Source organism: Branchiostoma belcheri, unplaced genomic scaffold, assembly GCF_001625305.1.
Source record: "Branchiostoma belcheri isolate BF01 breed outbred unplaced genomic scaffold, Haploidv18h27 scaffold154, whole genome shotgun sequence".
In the NCBI taxonomy this organism is placed as follows: Eukaryota; Metazoa; Chordata; class Leptocardii; order Amphioxiformes; family Branchiostomatidae; genus Branchiostoma; species Branchiostoma belcheri.
In genome coordinates, this window is record NW_017802980.1 from 72531 (window position 1) to 83908 (window position 11378).

The window sequence follows — 11378 nt, forward strand, 5'->3', positions numbered from 1 at the left end:
TCTATTATATATATCATAGTTTTAGGATCACTTGTATAGTACGTCTATTGTAAAAACACACTAAATCAAAGCATAATATGCCTGATAGAAGCTAGTCATGGCATCATCACCTCGCTATGATAGGTTGATATAAGATACACGATACGTCTCCATATTAGTTTTATACTAAGATATCCTGTTATTATAAACTTGCAATTAGATTCTATGAACTGTACATGAAGGGAACATAGTTGATATTTTGCTACTTGAATCTTTGAAGAAACTCTAATTGATCTTCACTAGGCCGAAAAACGTGGTATCGTGATCCAGAGCGATGACGCAACCGTCACACGGCACATACAGATAGACGATATCCTTCTTGTACAGTTTGCGCATGCCCGCTGTGAAGCACGTTTTGTATGGGGGTATCCGTACATCTCATGTACGCATGTCAGGAAGGAATCCGTGCCGCCATCTTTACTCGCCACCTTGACAGTGTAGTTGGTTGTGAGGGTGGCTTTCTCATTTTCATGAAAATAAACCTGGAATAAATCACCGTCCATATCAGTGACGTTGGAAACTGACAAAATTGGAAAAGATAGAAGGAACAATCTGAAAACAATGACAAAGCTATATCATAAGCTCAATTTTGATAAGTATACTATGTTGTTGGCAGTAGAACCTGACAGTGTGAATATACTGGTCATTAATTGACCTTTTACGATACCTTCAATGGTGCTAATGTACAGACTACAACTAAGAAGACGTTACAATCCTTAGCCATATCGTACCTGGCTGTAGATGTAGTAGTCCCCTTCTTCCAGTATCTTCAGCTTTCCATGGTCGAAGTGGAACTTGTTGGAGCGAACCGTACGCCAGTGGCCAGCCAGCACCCCATGACCAACTGTATAAATTGTCCCGTAAACCTTTAATGCTTGTTTGATTGAAACCAATAGAAACCGAAATTTCCGCATTGAATATCCATCACTAATACAATTAGGTACTTATGTTAAAAGTAAGGAAACGTGATGAAATTTTGATTAGAAAATAACGGCGAAGAAACACTTACGCTTAATGGTAACAGTGTGGTCACTGGAATCTAGTTGAAATGAAAATTAATTAAAAACAATTAGCCTTGCACTGCTTGTAAAATGACGAAGAAGTGACTTAGATAACAATTACCTTCTCAGAGTTGTGACGTCCATGCTTCTATTATCTAAAAGCAGTTTGCTGATCTACAAAACTCCCACTCCGAACATTCTCTGCAAGAACACGCTTAGCCACATAAACAGCAGAAAATCACCCTTTCTTCCTCAATACTCCATCACTCAAGAGAAAATTTCATGCTGACAGCTTTCATGCTGACAGTTTTCCAGAACCACTTTACTGTGGAACAAGCTTCCCCGTGAATGTTTCCCCACTAGGTACGACCTCCAACGGTTTAAATCTAGGGTGAACAAATATCTGACCACGCAGTCATCACTGTAACCCAAAACATGCAAGTGGCTCTCACGAGCCTTGTTTCGAGGTGAAACTGATGTAAATAAAAAAAGAAGAAATAGCGTCACTACTTAAGCTAAGGTCCCAATTACGCCGGTGCCCGTCGGGGATGTAGCCCCGGCTGGCCCCGGCCGGGTTCAGGAGTCGAGCGGGCATCGTTTTTTGTGGTCACAATTAACAAGTTTCCTTCAGTAGCATTTTGTTAGAAATTTTGTCACCCTCTTTGGTCGGTATCCGGCAGGCACCCGGCAGGTACCCAGCAGATTCTCTGACGATGTCTTGTATTGACCTATACGTAATGCAGAATTCACGTATTTGTTGTGATCATTTGATCTGTGAGGTCACACATTTTACCCGGGTTTACGAAGTACACACCTTTATTCTGTTCATCTGGTCTGTGACGTAAGAAATGTGTCCCGGTGGAATGCCGGCAACCGGAGGGGTACCTCCCGGTGTTCTCACGATGAGGTCACGGCGTCTTGTTGTTAGCGGGGCCCGGGTAGAATTTAACTCAGAATTAAATTCTTATCGGGGCCCCGACGGGCCAAAAAATATCCCGGTAGCCGCAGGGTGCCTCGCGGGGCCACGTCGGGGTCCCGCCCGAAAGTGGTAAAAAACAGCCCGGGAACTACCCGCCAGGGCCCCTTTTCCCAATTGAGACCTTAGCTTTAGACGGCTAGAGTGTTGCATACCTGAATTGGCCGCTATGTGAACCCAGGCTGAGGAGGACCTCTGAAAGAAAGCATCAACTACTGGTTGGAATCGCCAGATATATGCAATGGTATTGTGAACACCAGACAGTAAAGGGCTCTTTAGTTTAGCGTTCTGTATAATTTCGTAACAGAAAATGGTTATGAAACAGTTTCTTTATCACATCAGGAAAGAGCATACCGAAGCCATGCCGAGGTATCCATGGGTCGATGACTCGTTGGACGAGGCTGGAGCACTGGGCTCGTTTTCCGCTTTGGCTGTTTGGGAGAGAGAAAAAAGTTCCTTTTTTAGCAACAATGATTCTGCCTTTTTATCAAGATACTTCCCATCAGCCAATTCTGTGTAATTTTTACAGTCATTGCAAAAAATTCTCCCATGCCCCTGGTTTAGGGTTTAACGTACCGGTTTCGCAGTGAACCCCGCCCCAGCCGTGTGTACACCGGCAGATGTAGTGATCCCCACCGTTCTGACACGTGCCGTGGTTCTGACAGGGGTTCGACTCACACACGTTCTCCACTGTGTTGGAACAACATAGTTTTCATTTGATCTATTAGACTGTATAAACATATACAGCCGGGACTGCCCAACTAGCCGGAGGCTATTATAAAGGACTAGCCCTCACCACAAGAACATATTTAACAGTTCGTAACAGGTAACATTAAACAGTGTCGGTTACACTTCAAATAAACATACTATTACATAATTGATGTATAACAATTATTCTATTCATTCGATCTTTCATATAAATTAATGCATCTGTCCATTTAGGAAAAGTTTTGCCATGTTCTTACTGTTTTCACAGTGATGTCCTCTCTACCCTGGTGAGCATGCGCACTTATACCCATCTGTGGTCACGTGACATGTTCCGTTGTTCTGACACGGGTCAGAGGCACAGTTGTCTGGGGAAAATGTCATTCGATTACTACTTAATCAACGCATCTTCTTGTGCTATGGTATATTTAAGAGTTTTTGCATGGTAGGCTCTTCGGTAATATGATATAGCTCTGTTATATATATAGTTCAAGTGCACGTTAAAAGCAATATAAAAAAATTGTTGAATGTGGCATCGATAGTTTCAGTAACGTTATAACTCACGTATGTCACAGTCCTGTCCCCCCCACCCCGGACCACACACACAGCTGTAGGTACTGACTCCGTCCACACAGGTGGCGTTATTTTTACAGGGCTTCGCTTCACATTCATCTGTGTCTGTGGTGAAAATATTGATGTCAAAGTCGTCGTTAGAAGTACAGTACACACTACCATTGCTGCATGCAACAGTGACTGTGTTTTAATACTACTGAAAATAACCGTTGAGTCTTTGCAATGACACATTTCACAGTGATTTACAGTAATGCCTTACTGATTTCACAGCGAAGACCTTCCCAGCCAGACTGACAGTCGCACCTGTAGCCATTCAGAAGATTGTGGCATTTTACTGCATTCTCACACGGGTTGGACAGGCACTCGTCAACCTCTGTTAAAAGATTACATAAAAAAAAACATCAAATACGTATCTCTATTACTTTTACTGATTTGCAAATCATTTTGGACTAAAAATGTAAAAAAAAACAGCAGGAAGCTTATGTCAACTAAGTTGAGAATAGCCAGTCTAAACATAATGAGAAAACAAACAAAGAGGAACAACTCTCACCAGCCTCACAGTTAGGCCCCTCCCACCCAGGCTCACACAGGCATGTATATTCACGGTGTCCATCCACGCACTGCCCTGCGTTCTGACATGGACTGGACATGCATTCGTCTGTATCTGTGGCGAAACAAGAATACTGTCATCGGAACAGACTAGTGATAATAGTTAAACTAAGGGGGAGGAGACGAAATTTGTCCTAAAATGCATCCCTTTACTTTTTACAGTATTTTAAAGTGCATATGACACCAAAAAAAGTCCATAAAATACATACAAATATCGGAAGTGTACAATATAGTCACTTGAAGTTTGTTCCAATCATGATGACTGAGAAATCGAGCTTGTATGGCCATCTAAAAGTGGATTTTTGGAGACTCTCTAGCAAGCTTCCCAATTGTCCACTTCGGGAATCTCTATTTGCATATCTGTGTTTTATTTTTGCATTTCTGTCAAATACAATCAGCAAAGGTCATATTTTGGTGTCATGTGCACTTTAAAGTATACCAACCGTGAAATATCTGGATTATGAAGCTGCAGTACTCACCGATGTCGCAGTCCTTCCCCTCCCAGCCTGCAGCGCACTGACAGGTGTAGTCGTACTGTCCGCCATGACAGGTGGCGTTGTTTTTACACGGAGAGGAGGAACACCTGTTGATCTCTGTCAAAACATCGAAAGAAGGATGGTTTGTTGTTACATATCATCCTCTTTTATCCATCTGGCCGCTGTATGATCTTAAAAATCTTTTTGTGGTTTGGCCTACTCTAAGACATTGATAAGTATTATAGATTGCACTGGAAAGTCTTCTGCAGTTTTACTTAGGATAAAATGGTACACTTTATGGCTCGATACTTATATTTAAGATGGAACTTTACCGTAGCATTACTGAAAAAAATACAGAAAAGGTACAGTGCCAACAACAACACAACAACAACACAAACGCAGTGTCATCTGTTATAAAACGACATGTAGACATACCGATGTCGCAGTCCCTGCCCTCCCACCCCGGCTGACAGTCGCACGTGTAGCGGTTCAGCCCGTCACGGCAGGTCCCACCGTTCTGACACGGGTTAGACGCACATTCGTCTGCAACTAGAGGGTAAGAGGAATACAAACAGTCATTCTTGTAAGCCACATGTCTGCATAGATCTTTAACAATGGCAGGCCATCAAAACATACGTATTGATTTCTTGACATTCTATCTTACTATATCATGGGTGCAAGGTACACTCTACGGAATAAGATTGTCCAGTCGAATGCATCGTTTGATCATTCGCATTCGCAAACTGATGGAATTCGTCGGATAGTCGTGTGTATGTGGTGCAAATTTCAGCTGTGTTGGGATGGAAAAGACGGTGACCATCTTACATGTAAATCTTTGTCTGTGGTAAGTTCTTTCACCAGCTATGTGAAAATCATTCTATATCAAACTCGCACGACATCGTACGACAAAATGTGAAAGTTCGTAAAACTTCGTCCTACCTGTACACCTGACTCCGGCCGCGAACTTGCCTCTACACGCCGTGGTGTCAAAGTCATGGCGGCACTCCTGGAGGGACTGTTCACTTCCCGTACATTCCACATCGCTCAGAGAAAATTCTGGACTAAAGTAGTCCCCAAAATTAGCTGCAGCCTTCCTATAGGACCTGTAATAGATAATATAGTACCATTGACGATATCTGTGCAACTTTATGTAGCTACATTGTGACATGTCATGTACAAGCTCTGTGCGTACTACAACACACATATATCGAAATTCTGTAAAAGTGGCAAATCAGATAAATATAAAGAAGGACGATAAAGTCAATATGTTGTTATCCTGTACCAGTAGTAGTGACAGTGTCTTTAGCACTGTAGTATTGTTGATTCTTTTTTGCACATTTTTGAACATAAAAACAAATCATTTTGCCGTAAATGGTAAAGAGAATATGCAAGAAGGGAAACCAAAAACCTCAAAGGTTTATAGAGGGTTTATTATGATCATGACAAATACTGATCATAGTAGCTCTATGCTGCGATATTTTGCTGAGAAGATGCAGAAATATTTTACCTGGTCGCGCCGCCGTACCCGAGGTATCTGCACACCACGTTAGCCTCAGGCATGCCCCAGTTCCTGTCACAGATCCTGCCCCACTCCCCGCCAATTTTTACCTCCACTACACCCTTGGCCATGACGTGATGTCGCTTGTGCCTTCTGCCATGTGCACTTTTAGGGTGGAAGATACGCACTGCGGTGTACATATATATAGAATTATAACCTCTTAACATCATTAACAGAACAGCAAGCTGGCTGCCGTTTCAGCTCAGAATTCGAAATTCGACACTTTTTTTTTGAAATTGTAAATATTCAAATATTAGTTTGCAATGAGCAAATTCGATTAAGGAAAAACAGACCCACATTACAAAGGTTCCATTTTCCTGCACAGAATGAACAGCCCATATTCATGGGCACACATGATAGCATGGAAAATATTGGTCTTATGCATACGTGTACATAATTATATATGATTGACTTTAAGCGGTATTTACCTTCCCATTTCACCGCAGAAGACACATCGTCTGATCGTTTTCCCCTCGCCATGTTTAGGTGGAGATTGGGTGACAGTTGGAGGGCTACCGTCTGTTGCTAGAATTACACATTAGAATAACACTCTTATTGGGGAAATAACCTGTTGGCATTACTGTGTAAACTTTGTTTACAGAAAGATATTAGACCATAAAAGAAGTTGATACTTGAATCATGACCCTTGAATTCTGACTAGGAGAAAATTTGACGGAAACAAGTTATGGGGTTGACACACATTCATTTGCAACAAGTCGTCGTTCATTGCTTTCATTTTCGAAGAGCACCAGTTTGAAATTTCATATTCATGACAACATGTCACCCTCTTACAGAAGTACTGACATACTAGTGCCTGTTCATTGTCAGGCCGTTGTTCCCAACTCTGTTCAAACTTCTCGATGCCACCGTGGTCTTGTTTAGCAGTCTCGCTGACTAACTGTACAGGGTTGCCACACTGCAAAGCCAGTTGGCCCTCAACATATGCCAGGCGCCTGGCTAGGTGAATGTACCCCATGCCATTCAACGCGAAAAACACGAAGAACAACAACAACAGCACAGAAAAGGTGCTGTCGTGTTTGCTGTGTTTTGCCCTTGTCTCGGCACCCTCGTAGAACTGCGCATCTTGTTTTGCAGAGTTTTCCAGGATCCATGTTCACGGAAAGGTAGTGTAACGTTTTCTGTTTCCGAATGCAGCTGTCTGTCCATGCCGTGAGCGCGACCGTCCCCAGCAAGCCTCAGCGACTACCTCACAAAGTGGGCGTGCGTTCAAAACAGCCGTCTGAATATGCACGACAGACGTTTAAGTTCAGTTGAAGAAACCAAAGTTTGCCGCCTTAAACACAATGTATACACTTCCAGTCTCGGTATAGACCTCTGGAACACAGGTCACCAAGGATACGACGACTAGGTACAAGATTTCTGAAAAAAGAGTTACCTGGTTGCCCCGCAAGGGTTTGGCTTATTGTGCAACACCTTTAGAGGCGTGGCAAAGGCGTAGGTAATTATATAAACAGACAGCGTATTTTTTTACCTTCCCGCCATCCACTGCGCTGGTGGTTCACAGAGACCCTGTCAGCCGTAGCCAATATGCAGAAGCCACAGTAAACGCCTGGAGGTCACAACTACCCTGTGACAAGTGTAACCAATAGGCGATGGGTTTCTTGTCGATGTCGATTGTCAACTACCCTGTGACAAGTGTAACCAATAGGCGATGGGCTTTCTTGTCGATGTCGATTGTCAACTACCCTGTGACAAGTATAACCAATAGGCGATGGGCTTTCTTCAACTGTGGTGACACATGACACTAGAAAGACAACATTGAGTCTGGCACGCCACCAAAACGCCAAAAGGTTATCGGTTATCCACCTGTGCACCACTTTGCGAACAAACACCAACCTGTTGAGGTGAGATATCTTGCTACAGTTCCTAAGCATTCGTATTTACGTCTTCTGTACTTTACCTTGACTTTTGGTCCAGCGTAGAGACCTGTTAATGTATAAAATTACCGTCAAATGCTACTGAACAGTTCATAGGGATGTTCAGATCATGTGGGCATGAAGTTAGAAAGAGGAAGTTAGTGGAGTTCGGCGCCATCTTGAATTTTTATGACAACCGTTTATAAATATGACTTGATACCACTTTTAACAGCTTGGGATTCTTACAAAACTTTTCTCTTTTTCTACAGGAATCCTGTCAGCTCACTTGAACCACGGTACCAAAGGTAAAATGTCCAGGTGGTCTAAGTACTGGCTTCTCGTGTTCGTGGCTTCGTCTGTGTCGTTGTGTGTTTCTAGCTGTCCTGTGGGCTGCACTTGTACTGAATATTTGAATGTCGACTGCAGCGGGAATGGCTCAACATCCGTTCCCAATAAACTGCCACTGAACACAACCTACCTCACACTAACGGGATACAGACTACCTGTTCTGGATCTGAGAGTGTTAGGTGGCCTCAAGAAGCTGAGAGGACTTAAACTTCCGTCTAACGAAATCACCCTGATAGAAGGAACACTAGAGGTGTTCCCGAGTCTATACGAACTCAATCTGAGCAAGAACAAGTTGACAAGCGTCACTCCGCGAACGTTCGGTGACGCCGCGAAACGTCTCGGGTACGTTGACCTAAGTCAGAACCCTTTCGACTGCGACTGTGGCGGGCTTCCGTTGAACAGTCTGTGCGACTGTTCTGTTCACCTGTTTAACTGCACCTGTAACATCCTGTGGCTGAAAGAACAGGTGAAACAGAAGCCGAGTGCCTGGGTAGGAGTCCGCTGTCAAGATAAGGATATACAAACTGTAGATATCCAAGACTATTGGTGCAGATACAAATGGCGTTACCTGTTGCCAATTATTTTAGCCTGTGTAGTGATTGCAATACCATCCATCGTATGCGTATACAAGTTACGTTACAAGTTATGTTACAAGTGTAAGAAAAGGAACAGGTACGCCCTTCTGGGCACAGACATGGTTACCGAGAGACAGTTGAACGAATTGGCTGTAAAGCTTGGAATGGAATGGGAGAGTTTGGCAACTCACCTAGGTTTCACAAGGGCTGAATTAGAGGCGTTTATCAGAGATAACGACAGGAACATGAGGGGACAAATACGTGCCATGCTCATTGCTTGGAAGTACAAAAATGGCGAACAAGCTACTGTTGCTACTTTAGTCGAACAGCTGAAGAGTTTTGATCCTCCCCTTGATCCAGATATATATGTATTCCCGGAAGTGTCCTCGCCAAGCCCCTAAATAAGTGTATCCACGTGTAAAGTATGCTTTTCCTTTTTTTGTATACACAAAATGTACAGTTGTAATGTCCTGTAGTAAAAGAGCAGTTACTTAATACATATTTGGTGTGTGTTGCAGTGTAGAAGTTCCAAGCTTATTTCAGAGACTTTCCTCGTTGTTGTGCTTTGTACATGCAGTGGTATTTGTAATGAAATACAATGGTTTAAAGACTATCGGACGGTGTACATGTGGTGTTTTTACATTTTTATATAGAATAGAACATATACTTCTTATATTAAAATCAGGACATATTTATATTTCTTATTACATTATATGTACAACGTCGGTGCCATTTATGGACCTGATAATAAAGTACACGAACTATAACATTTAATGTGACACAAGAAATATAAAATCTATAACATTTTTGCCGTATTAGCCCTTCTCTGAATAAGGCATTAATCTATATAAAAGACATATCCTATTGTCCACTGGAGTCACACAATTTAAATTCACTCTCTTTAAAATTCAGGAAGGTACGCCATATAGTTTCTGCTGTCGTAGTGTTAACAATGTAACTGTATAGTGTATTCTAACAGCTGTGCAACATTGTGTGATACATTTTTTCTGTACATTTCCTGTTTGGAATCAATCTTGGATTTTGTTTTTTGTCCATCTTGAAAGTTAAAAACTAAAAAAAGTGATGATTACTAGTACTTCAAATTGAATATTTCTTTTCAACCAGTGTTTCTAAGTCTTCCATAACAGGCTGTTGGCGACGCGAACATTTGTTTTTGTAAAATTCGTGCATTTTTACACCGACTACAACAATCACAATCACAGCTCCAGCAGTGCCTAGGGCTATGTTAAATGACATTTTATCTGTCCTATACTTATCCGGTTCCCTCAGCAAGGGTTGACTCATCATTGTCTTAAGTTTGTACATTACCATCAACTTGACTGCCTAGTTTCGACTTATGAAGGTAGACTGCAAAACTTCATTCTCACTCACAAGACATTAGAAAGAAACATCGGTGTCATTCACCAAGTACTGAAATGTAAAACTAGTAGCTCTATTGACAGACCTCACTCTGTCAACTTGAGGGAACCGTGTTTTGTGTACACAACAATTGTTCACCTGACAGTGGAGAAGGGGTCTTTGACAGCCACGGTAGTGGAGACAAATGGTTGGTGGTTGCCTGGGGCAAAGTGCCGTGACCCATACAAGACCTTTCGTTCTAAAGATTGCAGCTCAGTGCAGTTGCAGGGCCTTTCGCTTCAGTTCTTAAGACGTTTTCAGCTGATTTGATCCAACAAAAGGGCTAAGACATCAAGATGGGTAAATACAGGGAAGACGGGAATTACAGGAACGTAACGCGACGTGACGACAAAAGATGTTTACAGCTAGTTCTGGCTGGCACTGTGTGTCTGGTTGTGTGTTCCCTCCTTATGAACGTTCTTATTTACGTTCACTTGACGGCGGCCATTGCAGAACAAACGGCGACCATTACAGACCAGACGGCGGCCATTGCAGACCAGACGGCGACCATTGCGGACCAGACGGCGGCCATTGCAGACCAGACGGCGACCATTGCGGACCTGTCGCGCAGACTCGGGGACGTCGAGGGGAGGCAGGATTTACACCGATCTACAGCCGATCTTAACCGGCAAACCGCTAGAGTCACGGATGTCGAGACCGGGGAAAGCAACATACAACACATCGGCCGGAATCAGGTTAGACTGTCAGTAAATACAGGCCATCTCAGTTCCATTGAAAAGTTCTTTATTTGGCCTTGCAACAAAACTTTTAAGGTATGCAAACGTGGGGCCGGTGTGACAGAGATCTCGCACCCCCAGTGATTTCGCACCCCCCGGAGCGAAATCACTAGCGATCTCGCACCCCCCGGAACGATATCACCAGTGATCTCGCACCCCTTTGGTGATCTTGCACCCCCCCTCAATCGTTTTGTTCACCCCGTATGTGTTCTGTTACGGCCTTCGTAATTCACAGTGGTTACTATATCCGATGCTACCTATTAACAAACACTATCCTCTAGTATGACAATACCAATATTCAGTAATTACCTTCGCCAAGAAGGTTATGTTTTCGTGGCGGTGTGTCTGTTTGTCTGTCTGTCTGTCTGTTTGTCTGCCTGTTACTACCATAACTCAAGAACGCTTGAATATATTGTCTTGATACTTGGTAGGTGGGTTGGTCTTGATGAGACCTCGAAATGATTAGATTTTGGGCCCCTTAGCGG

The 11378-nt window shown here is 43.0% G+C and overlaps 1 protein-coding gene and 1 pseudogene across 1 annotated transcript; one reads left to right on the plus strand and one right to left on the minus strand.

Moving 5' to 3' along the window:
- Positions 1-264: 264 nt before the first annotated feature.
- Positions 265-7992, minus strand: LOC109465603 (annotated as a pseudogene).
- LOC109465610 (slit homolog 1 protein-like) lies at positions 7749-9350 on the plus strand. The gene is made up of 2 exons (XM_019762959.1): positions 7749-7802; positions 8084-9350. Exon 2 carries the CDS (start codon positions 8125-8127, stop codon positions 9136-9138), a length of 1014 nt encoding a protein of 337 aa, XP_019618518.1. The 5' UTR covers positions 7749-7802; positions 8084-8124; the 3' UTR covers positions 9139-9350.
- Positions 9351-11378: the final 2028 nt, after the last annotated feature.